At 40.9% G+C, this 17,809-nt stretch overlaps 2 protein-coding genes across 2 annotated transcripts in view; one reads left to right on the top strand and one right to left on the bottom strand.

Moving 5' to 3' along the window:
* The window catches only part of col4a2 (collagen type IV alpha 2 chain), a 142,850-nt gene extending 136,628 nt beyond the window's left edge, over positions 1-6,222 (top strand). The window contains exons 47-48 of the mRNA XM_062957331.1: positions 980-1,266; positions 4,887-6,222. Of these exons, the coding sequence (XP_062813401.1) occupies positions 980-1,266; positions 4,887-5,141 (542 nt within the window). The 3' untranslated portion in view covers positions 5,142-6,222. The remainder of the gene's footprint in view (positions 1-979; positions 1,267-4,886) is intronic.
* A 2,204-nt stretch (positions 6,223-8,426) lies between these two features.
* Positions 8,427-17,693, bottom strand: rab20 (RAB20, member RAS oncogene family). The gene is made up of 2 exons (XM_003215350.4): positions 17,173-17,693; positions 8,427-9,214 (listed from the first exon to the last, which is right to left on the bottom strand). Exons 1-2 carry the CDS (start codon positions 17,339-17,341, stop codon positions 8,682-8,684), a joined length of 702 nt encoding a protein of 233 aa, XP_003215398.1. The 5' UTR covers positions 17,342-17,693; the 3' UTR covers positions 8,427-8,681.
* Positions 17,694-17,809: the final 116 nt, after the last annotated feature.

Below are 17,809 nucleotides of genomic sequence, written 5' to 3'. Positions count from 1 at the left end.
ACGGGGTTGGACTAGATTGTCTCTTCCAACACTATGGTTCTATGAGACTATTGAGGGGAATACTGTATGTGTAACAGAATCTAATTTAGGACCAATTCGCCAAGTGTAAAAACAGAGTGAATAGCAGTCACCTGTCTTCTCCCAGTGTTAAACCACAGACAGTTACTTGCAAATATATGCCTGATTTTGAAAACAGTGGGTATCTGTCTCCTTTGATTCTACGTGTGTACAGGATAATTTGGGTAGAAATCTAATTTGTTTTAAGACCATGTTTTGAGTCTTATGATAGTAAAGACAGTTGTTGATGTGGATGAATGCAAGGGCTTTGTCCTTTCCAGTGGCACCAACCTTGAATACTCCTTATTATTTGTGCGCTGACAAGTCGCTGTTCCTATCTATTCTAGAGCATTGCTGAAAGCACAAAGCAGACTCAAGGTTGAGAATGTTGCAATTTTTGTGGTTAGATTAGACTGTTATTGTTGAAGAGATCTCAAGAATCAAAGATGAGCAAGAAAAAAACATACTGTATTGGGCATTAGGCAAGAAAGTAGACTGGCCTTACCAGGGGTTGCTCTCACTAGAAGTCTGTATCATTCCTGCCTATCGGGGTGAGAGAATAGTGAAGTAAACTTATCCCATGAACCACAAATGCTGATTTGTTTCAGGGCCTAGACACCACAAAGTTTTGTTGAACAATGTAGATGAAAACTTTAATGTCAGTTTACTGAATTAGATTATTGGGTTGCAACTTTTGGCTTCATTACATCATAGTGAATTCAGAATGAGAAATTGGAAAATACATGATTGGAGTTGTAGTTTTGTTTCATAACTAAGACTAAATGAAAATGTCCTCTCCCTGCTCCCTTGGCAACAGTCTCACTCGAGTTCCAGTGAATGCGGAAGCAAACCTGAATGCTGATTCTTCAGAACAAATCACACCCATAAAACCACTAATGGAAGTTTGCATTTCTTTTTCCAGGCCTGGCTGGGTCATGTTTAGCACGATTCAGTACAATGCCTTTTCTCTACTGCAATCCTGGTGATGTCTGTTACTATGCAAGTCGCAATGACAAATCCTACTGGCTCTCAACGACAGCCCCTCTTCCCATGATGCCTGTGGAAGAAGAAGAAATCAGACCCTACATCAGCCGCTGCACCGTTTGTGAAGCTCCAGCTGTTGCTATAGCTATTCATAGCCAGGATACAACTATCCCACACTGCCCTGAAGGATGGCGGAGTTTATGGATTGGTTACTCCTTCATTATGGTATTGGCTTTTTGATGTTTAGTATATAACCTTTTAAAAATGCATTGATAACTTGATTTTATGCAGGGAGATCCCCATGGTGTCCCATTTAAAGGTGTGAATGGGTCCACAAGTACTTAACTGAAGCAGGGCTGCAGTGTAAGTTTCTCCTGCCATGGGCCTTCTGCCATGAATGGATGGAGAGGTTTGCCAAAATCTGTTCCAAAGACAATAGAACAGGCATGGGCAAACTAAAGCCCGGGGGCCAGTTGCAGTCCTCTGGGCGATTACCTTAGGCCCTCCTCATTTTCCCTGTCCTCTTGACATGGTGGCCTGCCATGTCTTAATGCCAAAAAGACAGGGGAGGAAGGCACACAACAGCTGAGAGCCCTCTGAAGCGCTCTCACCACCGTGTGTCTCGCCCTCCTACCAGCATAAGGGCGGGGCGAGTGGCCTCATCCTTATGTCAGGAGGACAGCTCAAGGAAGGCAAGTGGTGGCTGAGAGCCCTCCAGAGCACTCTCAGCCGCTGCCTGTCTCACACTCCTCCTGGCATAATGCCAAGAGGCCAGCCCGAAGAGGATCGGGAGAGGAGGATTGGGGCAGTTGCTGCATGTCCCGCCTTCCTCCTGGCATAAGGATGGGGCAAGCAGCCCCGTCCTTATGCTGGGAAGACAACTTGAGGATGACCCAGGCCTGCCCTCCCCCCTCTTGGCCCCGTCCTGTCCCCTCCTGGCCCCGGGCTCTCCCAGGCCCGACCCCACGTGGGCCCACACCGCCCACCGTGCAAATGGCCCCCCTCCCTCCCAGTGCAGTCCTCCTGGCTGAGCCCACAATGTGGTCCAAAGGCAAAAAAGTTTGCCCATGCCTGCAGTAAAAGCACTCATCTGCCAGAGTCTGTAGTTACTAGCTGGCCTCGGTTACCTAATGAAAACTCATGGCTGCCAGTGCCTCACTCCCACTCTGGAGGGCTTTGGCCACTTTTGGAACAGGGCACAGAGGATTATTCCCTTGCCCTTGACCCTCTCCGAAACAACCTCTTGTTGTAGATGTATAGACTTCATGACACATACAAAACCTCTCTCTTTCACTTGAATAGAAATTCTAGGAAAAGAAGCATACTTAAGTTGCAAAACAAAGAGTTGCTTATGGTAGGAAAGGAGATAAATAGGTACAAAGTTTTTAGTAAATAACCCAGTATTATCATGTGATTGGAAACAACGTAACTCTAATTACACATCCAAGTAAGCTTTCACCAGCCTCTACCCTTCACCAAAAGCAAAATCTAGAACAGCAATATGTTGGAAATATACCATTCTTAATCAGAAATGATTTAAAGATAGGTTACTATATAAGCAACTGAGGTAGGAATCCCCACTAACTAGCATACAGTCGGTTACTATCAATTAATGATTCCTTTAATTTCCTACAGGTATGCTTTTGATTTTGTAGCTGAACATGCTGGGCATTTGGTCATATTTAACCACAGTGGCACATGTCATTATTTCCCCTAAAACAAGTAGGATCAATCTGCTTGTGGATGTTGCATTTTGCCAAAAGGCCAAGCTTGTTAGGTTAATCAGAGTGGAATCTGTTCTCTGGTGCCTTTTTAGCATGTCACCTTCACAACACTGGATTATTTATTTGGCAGGTTAGTTGCATTTCCTACAAGGAATAACCAAAGCAAATCAATACATCACTAAAATGTTTTTAAAACCCCAACCTTTTCATGTATGATACTATGAAGTACAGTAAAGACACTTGGAAAGCTGCCATAGGAGAAAGCTGCTTTTCTGAACCTCAGGTGGTAACATTTTTTCACTAGCAGAAATAAGAATGTATTCATTGTATAAGCAGGAAGGAGGATAAAAATATCTTGATCAATATCAAGACTTTCTAAAACCTTAAGGTTCCTGCTTCATGAAATATTCCAGCATCGTGTGTAATTAATAAATATATTAATAGAAAGGATTACACTGTAATTGACCTACATGGGACATATTCTTCTGTCTCAAGATGTACCAAGAACTGCCAAATGTTTAATATTCTTATTTATTGTTGCTTCTAACAAACAAAGGCTGACTACATACAAACTGACCTTTGGTTGTTCAAGGCTATGCCCTAAAGACATACAGAATATCAATTCCAAGTTTCATCCCATTCATAAGCCGGCTATATTCCATCACTTAGCAGTCACTAATTTCTGTCCTGCCTCTTCAAAAAAGTTTGGAAAGAAAACATACAATGTACAAAACAACCATAGCAACAAACATCTGGATATAAATAAAAGCCAGAAAATAAAGAGCAGCAGCAACACTGCTTTTATCAATTTTAATAGAGGATCATCATCATCATCTTAACATGGGTAAATAAATATGTTTACCTGCCACCAGACAGATATAAGACCTTGGTGGATTGTACAGAGCTAAAGCAGCCCTTCCCCAAATGGATGCCATCACCAAGAGGTCCCATTTGGGGTGCTGTGAGAAATAAAGGAGGGGAGTTTGCATTCTGGACTATGAGGCAGCTTATTCAGAAATTTTGGGGGGCAGCATGAAGCCCCTGAGCAGAGAATGGGATATTCCTTCTCTCTATGGAGAAATTGTCAAAAGGGAAATACGTGGAGCAGGCAACTGATCCCACACCTAGTTAACCTGCATACATGTGCATACACATATACACCTTCATTTGGGGGTGAGGATGGTATTAGGCAGCAGTTACTATTTATTAGAGCTTTCCCTTCCTGTACGCTTTTCTCTCATCTGAAGACAATGCTGGACTGGCAGTGTTGGATTCTACTGAGTAGTACTTCATTCCCTAACAAACAGAAAAAAGGTAATGCCAACATCATTCAGTAAAGAGAAAAGCACAGTGGAAAGCACGATGGGTCTTTTGTTACCTTAAAAAATCATTTTCCAGGCTCTGAAACTTAATATAATGAAGGTGGAAGATTCTGGTTCCTCAATCTGTTGTGATAGTTGACTGGAATACTTACTGAGATTAATTCACACATACTGAACAAACAGGCTTCTCAACTCCTAGGCCCATTCTCTGGTCCCCACTATGAATTTCCAGCAGGCTATAGAATCATAGAGTTGGAAGAGACCATATGGGCCATCTGGTCCAAACCCCTGCCATGCAGAAAAAACACAATTACAGCACCCATGACAGATGGCCATCCAGCCTCTGTGTAAAAGCCTCCATGGAAGTAGCCTCCACCACATTCTGAGGCAAAGTTCCACTTCTGAAAAGCTTAGTCAGGAAGTTCTTCCTAATGTTCAATTGGAATCTCCTTTCCTGTAGTTTGAACCCATTGCTCCGAGTCCTAGTTTCCAGGGCAGCAGAAAACAAGCTTGCTCCCTCTTCCTTATGACATCCTTTCATATATTTATACATGGCTATCATGCCTCCTCTTACCTTTCTCTTCTGCAGGCTTAAAGAGTTTGCCTTCCTCTTTCTGTCCTGGGAAATCATCTGTCTACCAAAAATGTCAAGTCTGGGCAGCCTCTAATTACACCAGAACCACTCTAATATAAATCATATACTTTAGTTCTCTGATACATAGTTCAGTCTGACAGTATTAATTCAGTTTTTGTACTAATTGTATCTTCCATTGAAAGTGATATATCTGGTTTCTTCTAGCATACTGCAAGTGGTGCTGAAGGTGGGGGCCAGTCCCTTGTTTCTCCAGGGAGCTGCCTAGAAGACTTCAGAGCTACCCCATTCATTGAATGCAATGGCGCTCAAGGGACCTGCCACTATTTTGCAAATAAATACAGTTTTTGGCTTACTACAATTGACCGTCAGTTTCAGCCGTCACCCTCGTCAGATACACTCAAGGCCGGACTCATCCGAAGACACATAAGCAGATGCCAAGTCTGTATGAAGTATTTGTAAAATAGAGCACTCCCATGTTCAAAAGGCAAGGGACAAACGTTGGTGCTTATTTAACTTATTACCTCAAAGTCTGAACAAGAAGTTGGTTTTCTGGAATAACAAAACACTGCAAATGCCAACAGCAAATTGTATTTTCTACTATCATTCACATTATTCATTAACTAGCTTTTGTACTGATGCCAATAGTAGACTTCTCTTGAAACAATAGATATGAATAAAACATCTTCTGCCTGTTAAGACCGACTTACGTCAACCAAATGCTGTAATTTAATTGTTCTGTGTATTTACCGCTGAAAAAATAACCCCAAGCCATTATTCATAATCACTGAATAGTAACCACTAAAATGAAAGTGCAAACTACACAGGGAATGCTTCCGAAAGGTAAAGACAATTACCATATTGAAGCTTCTATGCTGTATTAAAATGGCATAGAAGCTACAATCAGGTTCCTCAATGAAGCTATTTTCTAGTTGAAACATTTTGGCTGGAGTAACACAGAGAGAAACATGCCAGAAGGACTATTGATTTAACTGGGTTTTGTGAAACATGTTTCCAATTACAGTTTGTGCTACAACTTCATTTAAGGTCCATTCTCTTTCTTAAAATGTATTGTTGTTTTACTAAACAGTATGTCGTCTCATATGCTGAGTAGCTTCACTAGCCTACAGAACATCAATAAACTTTGCCTCCCCCCACTTCTGAAACACTTTACTAAAAATGCTGGCGAAAATGTATCAATCAAACCTGGCTTGGCTTTCATTGAAACATACATAAGGCTACAGAGTAATTGAGGTTCCATTCCCAATCTTCCTTCCCACTATTGAGAAGCGGAATGAAAAGAAATACATATAGAATTGCAACACAATGAGAATTTTAAAAAATCCCCTCGATTAGACTTCAGTTTCGGTTGCAATTTGGCAAGGAATGCTTCTGTCTCTTACTTTGAGGCCCCTGAAATTACACAATTGGGCTTCAAAAAAGGAGCACTCAGCTACACTTTAATATAAGGTCTGTGTTCATTTACACTTGTGATCCACAAGTTTGATTTTGTACCATTAATAAAATACTTTGTTTTAAACTATTACTGTTTGGTGTTATGCAAGGTGGTTGGAATCCTGTTGGTTAGCACATTGGATCAATTGCTGAAGAGTGAGTCGACACATCGGTAAGTTCAACTGATTTAATGGGTCCATTTATGATGGAAATCTGACAGATATCCTAATTTGAAGAAATAAATGCCCCATTAATCCAAAGTATAAAAAGATAAAAGCATTTAGTGTGAAACTTCTCTATTTGAGTGTGGATGAGTGCAATCCATCATGGGCCACATGTAGTTCCCAGAGCCATATTTCTCGCCTCCAGCATCTCCCCCCCAAAAAAAGAATTTAAGTATTTTTCTCAATCTAGAGGGGATGGGGGCATTTTATCCATGTTTGTTTTTGGAAAGGCACTTGTTTTAGGATCAGGAAAGGTCTTTTTTTAAAACCAGAAATATACTGGACGTGATCTGGTTTGAAATAAATGTCTCTCTCCTAGACCTAAAATTGAGCGGGCCGGGGAAATAAAAGTGTGGAAAAAAATAGGCAGTTGGGAAAAAGTTGTGTTTTCTGGTGGTAGATGTGGAGGTTCAGTTCCCCAACGTCTACTACGGGGCAATTGTTAGAAGAAAGAGTTCAGTCATCATTAGGAAAGTCACTGGATCACCTCAATTGCACTAATTACTAATTGTACTTCTACAAGAGACAACATGGTGTAGTGGTATGGGCATTGGACTATGAATCTGGAAATCACCATTCAGCCATGGAATCACCATTCACACCATAGTGACTTGCAGTTTCTCAAGTGGCTCCTGACACACACAAAAAAGCCATGGAAACCCCCTACAGGACCTTGGACAAGTTATACTCTTTCAGCCTTGCAAAGAGACAAAAGCACCTCCTCCAAATAAATCTTGCCAATAACACTCTGTGATAGGGTTACCATAAATCACAAATAATCTGAAAGCAGATAACAACAAAAGTTATTCAGATCACATTTCTCTAGTTCATTGAGAGATACATGGCTTCTCTTCTCTTTGCCTGAATTGCATTAGAATATCTGACCAAGTGATATGGAAAGCCTTAGATAGCAATAAGGAAGTTTTTTTTGTAGCATGCTCTCAGCACTAAGAACAGATTCTGAGCTTTAAAAAAATGTAATTATATACTGTATTTGATTTCCTGGCCTCTTTGGACAGTGGCTGTAAACTACCCATTCAAAGATATAAATCAGTACCTCCACAATCAAGATAATTCAATTGTTTTTTTTAAAAAAAACAACTCCTTAAATGGAAAATATTTCAATTTGAGAAGAACTATGTGGCAATACGGCTTTTGCATGTTCCCCATCAATATCCTAGTTACTGCCATAATTTATTTGTTGTCTATCATAACACAGGCCCCAAGGTTCATCTAAGCCTTAATTTGATCCTGTCTTAGAATCAGTTTCAAGGACCAATACTCAGTTGTGAACAAATATCTACAATAATGCCATTGGGTATGTATGTACAAAATGAATTTCCCTCACCAATACATGGGATTTAAACTTAAGACAGAAGGTATGATTTCATTAGGAAGAACTTTGTAACATTAGGAGTGGGTTGATAGTGGAATAGATTAGCATAGAAGGTGGTGGATTCTCTTCAGTGTATATTTTTAACCAGAGGGTAGATGTCCACCTCTCAGAGGTGCTTTGATTGTGAATTTTCCACCTTTCCAGGGGCTGGACAACATGACCTTTGGGATTCCTTTCAATTCTAGAATTCTGGTCTGCTTTAAGCCAATAAATTCTCATTACAGTAATTACAGTTTCCACTTTGCTACATAAAAGCAATTATGGCAATCAAGTAAAAAAAAAAAGCCAACAGCACAGATTAAAGCTGAACAATTTCCAGTCAACATTACGAATTTTCTTCTCCTTATGTCCATTCTATGGTCACAGAAATAAAAATAGATTTTTCACCTAACAACAAACATATTTCTAGTTAAATTAACAGTGGATAAAATATTTAGTGCCTTTATGATATTGCTCCGTGCTTTCTCCTTCTCAAAGGCAAAGGGACATATTTGTTTATAGTAGAAGTGGTATTAGTCTGGGGTAAATTACTTTTTGTTGGGCAGACACACTCTATATGAAACTTTTCTTTCTTAAAAAGTACTTCTAAATAACAGCTCTTACTTGATATTTTTAAAAAATAGAAAAATAGCAACATGCTATTTCAAATAGAGAAAGTGGACATGAAGATCATCAGAGAGAAGAAACACACCTTTAATGGGGAGAAATCACAATGAACTTGTTTTAAGGCACCATGTATGGATGATTTGCTTTAAAATCAAACCTTGCTCCAAGCTCCCAATCACCTAAAGCTTTGTCTCTGTTCAGTGTCATAGATCTAAAAAAATGTAATTTGTCTAATTGACCTTGACATTCTTGCATTGTAGCCTTCACCAACTTCAATGATTATTCTCTTCAAATTAATTTGAATCAATCACATTCATTTTTTTATCTGCAGCAGACAAACTGTGTGCTTTTTGTTGTCTTGTAACTATTTAAATCAATAGTTTGTGGCAAACCTTCAGCTTTATGCTGCAAAATTACTGGCACCACCATCTCAAATACAGTTTCAAAGAGGCAATCTACTTTATAGCCTGTTTTTGCACTGGTTTCGAAGCACATTTTTTCTGCTGCTGGGACATTCTTTTCATCCAACATTTTGTATTTTAGGATCTTCTTATAAAGTGCAATGGCATCTTCCACATGAACTTGTTTTTTCATCTTTGTAGACATTAAACCGTTGTTAGGTTTCTCTGACGGATTATTATCCTCTGTTTCGTGGAGAAAGGCACACGTATCTGTGAGGTCCACTTTGTTCCCAACAATAGCAAAGATGCAGTCTGTACTCGCCGTGTCTGTTAATGCCAGAAACCTGTCCTCCAGTTCCATCATGCTCTGCAAATTAGTGACATCGTAGGTGAGAATGACAGCTGCTGCTCCTCGGCAATACATGGACCCAAGGCCATGAAACTGTTCACGACCTAGAAGAGAGGAACAGAAAAAGGTCTATGGAACACAGACTGTGTATAAAAAAATGAAATATCTTCAATACAATCTACAAAAAAAAAATCCTTCCGAAACGTCTTGCAAGTAGAACAGAAGGAGGCTATGAAAAGGACTTTCAACCATAAATCACATAAGTCGCCTTGGGGAGATAGGGCGGGCTATAAATAAAATTATTATTATTTTATTTTATAGCATACTAGCTGTGCCCGGCCACGCGTTGCTGTGGCAAAGTGGTGGTGGTATTGGTTAAAAATTGTTGTGGAATTTTTATTTGACATTATTTGTATTTTTTAAATTAATGTTATTGTAACTTATCTTTTTATTTATTATATTTTATTATTTTATTTTATTATTTTTAGTTATTTTCTGTTATTATAGTATTTTATTGTATGATTTTTTTAGTGTTTTTAATTATTTTTAGTGTTTTTTATTATTTTTATTGTATTATTTGTATGTATTTTATTTTTTATTCTTATTTGTTTTTTATTATTTGTATGTATTATATTTTATTATTTTATTATATTATTTTTATTTATGCTTTTTAATAGTATTATTGTATTTTATTTTTGTGTGTATTTTATTATTTTTGTTTCTCTTTGTATTGGGTTGCTCTGAGTTCTGTGGTCTGCCTGGTCATGTTCGAAATGTATTCTCTCCTGATGTTTTACCTTGTATGTATGGCAGGCATCCTCAGAGATTGTGAAACGTGTTGTAACGAAAGCAAGTGGGATTTATATATCTGTGGAGTGACCAGGGTGGAAGAAAGAACTGTTGTCTGCTTTAGGCAAGTGTGAATGTTGGAATTGGCACTGAGTAGCCTTGTAGCTTCAAAGCCTGGATGGTTCCTGCCTGCCTTGAATGAAGAAAATGTGGCTCCCAGTGTTTAAAAAATCTGTGAAATCAGGACAGTTAACTAAAGAACAGCACTGAGCAATCAGGGAATTCCAGACATGATGTACTGAGGGCCAGCTAACATCTCCCAACAAAGGATTCCCCCTCCGAAGCAGGAAGTAGGCAGGCCTTGAAGGTGGAAGGGCATTCAATGGTAATCAAGGTGGGGAAGTGGAACATTCACAGTCGCCTCAGACAGATAAGAGTTGTCCCATCCTGGATATCATTGCTGAGATAGAAATAAACATTCCACTTGTCTGTTTTCAAACAGATCTCATAATCTCTGAGGATGCCTGGCATAGACATGTATGGCAGTTTGGTAGCAGATAGGGGCGTGAGAGAATGTGATCTTTAATAGGCTTTTCCTGAATCCCTTCTTTTTATCCAACATATTCAGTTATCCAACGTTCTGCCGGGGTGTTTATGTTGGATAAGTCCAGAGCCGGTCCAACAATGAGGCGAATTAAGCGGTCGCTTCAGGCGCCAAACATATGGGAGCGCAGTCGAGACTGCTTTTTCTGTTGATTTGTTGTAAAACATGATGTTTTCGTGCTTAATTTGTAAAACCTTAATGTAATTTGATGTTTAATAGGCTTTTCCTTAATCCCTCCTTATTATCCAACATTTTCACTTATCCAACACTTTTATTTTTCAGTGATTGTTTGAGGGGGGGGGGCACAATTCTGTTTGCCTACACTTGAAAAATACCTAGGGCCGGCTCTGAGTGAGACTACTGTATATTTATAATCTTATATTATCTGCTTAGAACTGGATTATATGAGGCCCCTTCTACACAGCTATATAAAATGCACACTGAAGTGGATTATATGGCAGTGTGGACTCAAGATAATCCAGTTCAAAGCAGATAATATAAGATTATAAATGAGTTATATTGCTGTGTGGAAGGGCCTTGAGTCTACACTGCCATATAATCCAGTGCAAGTTAGATAATCTGTGGAAGAGGCCTAAGTGAGGCCTAACTCTGCCTGTCCCCTAGGCTGAGTGGGTTGCTAGGAGACCAAGTGGGCGGAGCTTAGCCTTCTAACTGGCAGCAATTGGAAAAATATCAATTATTCCTTTCCCTAAAATTAGGACTTTATTTTTCTTTTCTTTTTGTTGTCGGCTCCTAGGGGCAAAGATTTTGGGTTGTGTTGCCAAGTTTCGTGTGTTTGGGTCATGTAGTTGCGTTGTTGTGCATCTTTGTCAGTTTTTTCGGTTTTGTGGCTCCGGATTGTGTTTTTGTGGTGTGGTTGTGTTGTAACAACCATGAGCCAAGGCTTTTGCGTAGTGTTGCCAAGTTTCGTATTTCTGGGGCATTTAGTTGTGTTGTTATAGTCACAGAACCAACAACTAACCCTTTTATATATATAGAGGTCTAGGACATACAGAGCTGGGCAAAGATAACATTTCTGCCACAGAAACCAGTTCCCCCACTCTCAATGTTCAAATTTAATATTTGTCCAGGAGGTCATTCATCCAAATCCATTGACTCAGCTATCCATTAAGAAAATAAAGCCAAATTGTAATAAACACCCTTCACATTAGGAAGGGAGTCCCTCAGCTAGATTAGTCTTCTATGTAAATCTGCTCTGCAAAGAAAGGAGGCATAGTCCCATTTAGGAGGAAGTTGAGTGATCTTATCACAGGGTGGATAGAACATGGCTAAGCGGAGAGCCAAGATGCTTCCTTGACTTCGTTTTTCACAAAATGAGGCATGCTAAACTTAGCAAAGCAGGACAGAATAGCAAAAAAAGAAGGTAACACTTTCATGTGACTCTATCCCACCAAAGTCCATGGAAGAAGAGGAATCTCAAATGAAAGAAAGGGTATCACTGTTCGGCTCTTTCCATGACAAACATGTGTATTTCCTGGAATGAATATCAGATACTAATAATTAAAGGGAAACAGGGCATGCATCCACCGGATTTAAATGAAAGTGAGAAGGGATACCCATAGCATAACAGAAGTCTCATAACAGACAGAAAGTCTTTCTCACACTCAAGAAAGCCTTCCAGCAACATTGTGTCCTTGTGCCACAGTTCAAGCATGATTCATTTCAGCCTTCTCCATGCACACAAACTCACAATGGCTGTATGCCAGGGTCAAGCAACTTGCCACACATACTTTGCAAAACCTCAGAGGACATGTTTTTGGGCCCCAACATCCATCAGTCATTGACTCTTTTAAGTTAAAATAGCTCTTGCATGCTGTGATTACACAAACCACAGAGCACTGATGTACATTAAGGGATTTATTTTGCACACTTTGGTAAGAGTTTGTTGTCTGGCTGAAGTTTGCAGCTAGCATTAAATGATCATTGTGGATATGGCCACAGGGAAAGGGAACTACAACTAAGGCAAAGTTGCATGAACTCTGTGCACCAGAAAACAGGGAAATTACTGGATTTCTATGAATTTGCTGACAATTAAGAGATGTGTTAGTCTTGTGAGTCAGATGGGTTTGTGTGGTTTATCATACATATTTTATATGATGCTGTTAACTAGTTGTTTACATACTGCACTTAGTCCCCCCCCCCCCAAATTTTGCTTTCCTTGATATGGCTTTGTCTTCTCAGTAACTTAATGTTGTTATTAATGTTTTATAAAACTGTTGATTATTTATCAGTTTAAGATTTCAATTATTATTTGGTAGTTTGGCAACAACTATATGCCTGTCGCTTACAGATCAACAACAACAACAGAAACCCCAGGGGCCACCCAATCCAACCCCCTTCTGCCATGCAGTAAAAGCACAATCAAAGCACCCCCAACAGATGGTCATCCAGCTTTTGTGATGATGATGATGATGATGATGAAGATGATGATGATGATGATGATATGACAACGACAATCCCATGGGCCATCCAGTTCCTTCTTCCCAGAGAAGCCAGAAAGGCTTTTTCCCTGCTGACCTTTTGGCAGCAAGCTAAAATATCTTCATTCAGGCAGGCTTTTATAACACAAAGTTTGTAAAGAAAGGGCCAGAGAGTCCTACATTGGTTTAAAATTGTTTCTAAACCTTTTTTTATTCATCTTTTCAAGTATATTTTCATGTATTTGTTTTAATACTTGTAGAAGTTTTTACTTCCATTTTAATAATTATCCATTGCATGTTTTAGTAGTATTGCTTTTAAACTCTGAAAATAAAATGTGGGGTAATAACAATAGTACGACCCTGTTTCCCTGAAAATAAGGCCTAACAGGGAAAATAGGCCCTAGCATGATTTTTCAGGATGCTTGTAATACAAGCTCAACCCCCAAAACGAGCCCCAGTTAAGATTGTCAACTAGACCCGGTAGTACATTTGTTACAACACACAACAGATGTACTGCATTATAACATAATATTAGTATATAATTAAGTATAACTAAATAAATAATATTATTGACATTAATATTTAAAATAAATGATAATATAAATTATTTGTAAATACCCAAGTGGGCGCCTTTGGACAAGAGGTAACTGCCTATGTAAACCAATGAGGTTTATTGCCAGATGACCAACTGGAGTACAGGCACAACACATGAATAACGTGTGCACTTGATAATAAAAATCACTGAGTGCTGTGCTGTCAATGCACTTTGATCTTCATGGACAAGAAGTGTTCATTTAAGGAGAGTTCTACTTCTGGACATGAGAGATTGGGGCCCAATGGTTCTACAGGAAATGGAAGTTGCAAGAAATTCATGCTGGAATTCAGAGTTTGGAGAGTTATGACAATGTTCCAGAAGAAAATATCATGACTGTATTTGAATAAAGGTTGATTTTTGTGCATAAATACATGAATAAATGTAGACTGTTGTACATAAATACAGGCAGTCCCTGAGTTACAAATATCTGCCTTATAAATAACTCATAGCTAAGAACGGGGGTGGGACAACAGGAAGTGAGAGAAATCTACCCCTAGGAAGGGAAATGCACTCCTGAAAGAAAGAAAACTGCATAATAAACACAAGCCATGTCTCAAGATTTTTCAGTCATCTGACCCCTCTTAAAATAAGCTAATAAGAAGTAAAAAAAAAAAAAACTATCACTCTACTCCAAATACTCTAAAACATTAATGAGCATTTAGTTACAATGGCAAGAAAGACAAAAACAAACTATTTAAGGCAGTTCATACGAGGTAGAGGGAGCAAACCTCACTCCCCAAATCTTAGAGAGAGGGCAAAGGCAAACCTCCTCTGAATAAATCTTGCCAAGAAAAACCCTGTGGCAGAGCCACCATTAGTCAAAGTTGACTTGAAGGTACATAACAACAACAAATGCACACAATCAAGCAAAACATGGTATACCCGCCCACAGGGAAAGAAAAAGGGACAAAGTCAGTAAATAGGTAAGATCAGTGATGCCTGCTGTGAGTAGTCATAAGACTTTGAGAGTCACTCAAATGTGGGAGAAGAAGGAAAACAAAGCATACCTTCCTCATGTGACGCTCACTGACATCACTACTTAATGCATAATTATTCAGAAGCCACTCTTGTTCTGTTTCATTGGGCTGAATCCTTGCCAGGTCTACAAAGGCAACAGCCCTGACAATGCAAATGCGAATGGGGTGGGCTACTTGCGTACTCTGCAGAAGAACTGCACATGCTCCAAGTAGAATTATGTACTTATAATTCTACCTGGAGAATTAGAAGTAAATAATTCTCAAGGTAGAATTATAAGTGCATAATAGTTATCATTCTACCTGGAGAATTATAAGTATTATGGGGAAGGAGGGTGTGTGTAAAAGGCAACAATTCTAGTCTGGGAATCCAAACAACCTGGAACGATGCCCTGGATTGGGTTCAAGAGCAGGGCAAAAGGGAACTGTGCTGCTCTAGAACCTATGGGGGGGGGGGGCTGAAAGAGATTGGCCTTTCTGTAGAACAAATAACACTATGTAACACTGGGTTGAATGTTGAAATTAGCAACCTTGATTAGCATTGAGTAGCCTTGTAGCTGCAAATACAATCTGTGGAGGAGCCCCAGTGGCGAAGTGCGTTAAAGCGCTGAGCTGCTGAACTTGCAGACTGAAAGGTCCCAGGTTCAAACCCCGGGAGCGGCGTGAGTGGCCACTGTTAGCTCCAGCTCCTGCCAACCTAGCAGTTTGAAAAAATGCCAATGTGAGTAGATCAATAGGTACTGCTCCGGCGGGAAGGTAACGGCGCTCCATGCAGTCATGCCGGCCACATGACCTTGGAGGTGTCTATGGACAACGCCAGCTCTTCGGCTTAGAAATGGAGATGAGCACCAACCCCCAGACATGACTGGACTTAACATCAGGGGAAACCTTTACCTTTTTTATCTGCATAGAGGTAGCCTGGCTGTTGTTACCTGAAGGCATCGTCTGTTTGGGAGGTGTTAATTGGGACCTGATTATTAACTGTCTGGAATTTGCCTGTTACTGTTATTGTCTTGATTCTGGTGTTTTTTTAATACTTGTAGCCAGATTTTGTTCATTGTTTTCATGACTTACTCCTTTCTCTTGAAATTGTCCATATGATTGTGGATTTCAGTGGCTTCTCTATGTAGTCTGACATGATGGTTGTCAGAGTGGTCCAGCATTTTTATGTTCTCAAATAGTATTCTGTGTCCAGGTTGATTCAACAAGTGCTCTGCTATAGCTGACTTCTCTGGTTGACTTAGTCTGCAATGCCTTTCCTGGTCTTTGATTTGTGTTAGAGCAGTGGTTCTCAATTTACCAGCTGTTAGGATTTCTGGGAGTTGAAGGACAAAAACATCTGGGAACTCCAGGTTGAGAACGAATGTGTTAGAAACTACACAGAGAAGCTATTGAGGTCCACAAGCATGAGGACAATTTCAACAGAAAGGAGGAAACCATGAAAATGAACAAAATCTGATTACAAGTATTAAAAAACACAAGAATCAAGACAGTAAATAAAGAACAACACTCGGCAACAGTAGAATTCCAGACAGCAAACAACCAAGTGCCAGTTAACACCTCCCAAACAGATGGTGCCTCCAGGCAACAACGCTAATTGACTTTGCCAAATGCAACATTTACACTTGCTTCAAACAGACATGGGTTCTTTCTCCCACTCTGGACAGTCCACAGATTATATATATATATATATATATATATATATATATATATATATATATATATATATATATATATATATATATAAAGGTAAAGGTTTCTCCTGACGTTAAGTCCAGTCATGTCTGACTCTGGGGGTTGGTGCTCATCTCCATTTGTAAGCCGAAGAGCCAGTGTTGTCCGTAGACACCTCCAAGGTCATGTGGCCAGCATGACTGCATGGAGAGCCGTTACCTTCCCTCTGGAGCAGTACCTATTGATCTACTCACATTGGCATGTCTTCGAACTGCTAGGTTGGCAGAAGCAGGAGCTAACAGCGGGTGCTCACTCCGCTCCTGGGATTTGAACCTGGGACCTTTTGGTCTGCAAGCAGTGCTTTAACACACTTTGCCGTCGGGGCTCCTATCATAAAATCACTGAATAATAGAGTTGGAAGATACCACATGGGTCATCTAGTCCAACCCCCTTCTCCAATGCAGGAAAAGCACAATCAAAGCACCCCAGACAGATGGCCATCCAGCCTGTTTAAAAGTTTCCAAGGAAGGAGCTTCCTAAATGCTTGAACTGCCCATAGCATTGAGCCAGGGGCACTCAATCATAAAATCACAGAATAATAGAGTTGGAAGATGCCACATGGGTCATCTAGTCTAACCCCCTTCTGCCATGCAGGAAAAGCACAAAGTACCCCAGACAGATGGCCATCTAGTCTGTGTTTAGAAGTTTCCAAGGAAGGAGCTTCCTAAATGCCTGAACTGCCCATAGCGTTGAGCCAGGGGCAGTGGAAGCTCTGCTGGGGAGGCCTCCCATCTATAGGCCGTCCTACCAAACAACTCCTCTGCGTTCTGCTCCCAAGAGAGGGCTGTAAAGAGACCGTGTCACTGCTTGGAAGGGAGGCTTCCCGGGGCTTCTCCGGCCGGGGAAGGGGCCGGGCGAGGCGTCGTGGCCCGGCCAGGCCTGCTCTTTTCCGGCCCAGAGGGAGAGGGGGCGCGAGGGGGCTCACCGGCGGTGTCCCAGACGGAGATGTTGTGGGCGCCCCACTGCTTGAGGTAGAAGGCGCCGCCGACAGTGCTGACGGTCTCCTGGAAGCGGCGCTCCATGTAGCGGTGCAGCAGCGACGTCTTGCCCACGTTCATGTCGCCCAGCAGCACCACTTTGCCATCGGGCTTCATGGCGAAAGAGCCAAGGCGACGGGCAGCCCTGGGCTCAGGAAGGAAGGAAGGAAGACAGGGCGGGGAAGGGACGGGCAGGGGAAGGGAGGGAGGGCAGGCCCAGCTCCCGTCCTAGGAGGCCGCCCGCCCGCCCGCCCCTCCCTCTCTCGGCCCCAGAGGCCGCCTTCCAACCGGACTCCCAACACCAGAGCCCGGTTTTGAGTGTAAGAAAAGGCCTCTGGAGGAAAACAACCAGCCTTTACTTTAGGCCAAACTTTTAAATCTGAGAGCTGGCTCACGGTCCCACAGTTTAGGACCCTTCCACACAGCCCTACAACCCATGATATCAAGGCAGATAATCCACAATGTCTGCTTTGATCTAGGTTATCTGAGTCCACACTGCCACATACCCCAGTTCAAAGCAGATATTGTGGGATGTTATTCAGCTGTGTGGGAGGGGCCTTAAAGGGCAGTGATTTAGAGCAATGA

The sequence above is a fragment of the Anolis carolinensis genome, chromosome 1, assembly GCF_035594765.1.
Source record: "Anolis carolinensis isolate JA03-04 chromosome 1, rAnoCar3.1.pri, whole genome shotgun sequence".
Lineage (NCBI taxonomy): Eukaryota > Metazoa > Chordata > Lepidosauria > Squamata > Dactyloidae > Anolis > Anolis carolinensis.
This window is presented reverse-complemented; position numbering and strand designations above follow the sequence as displayed.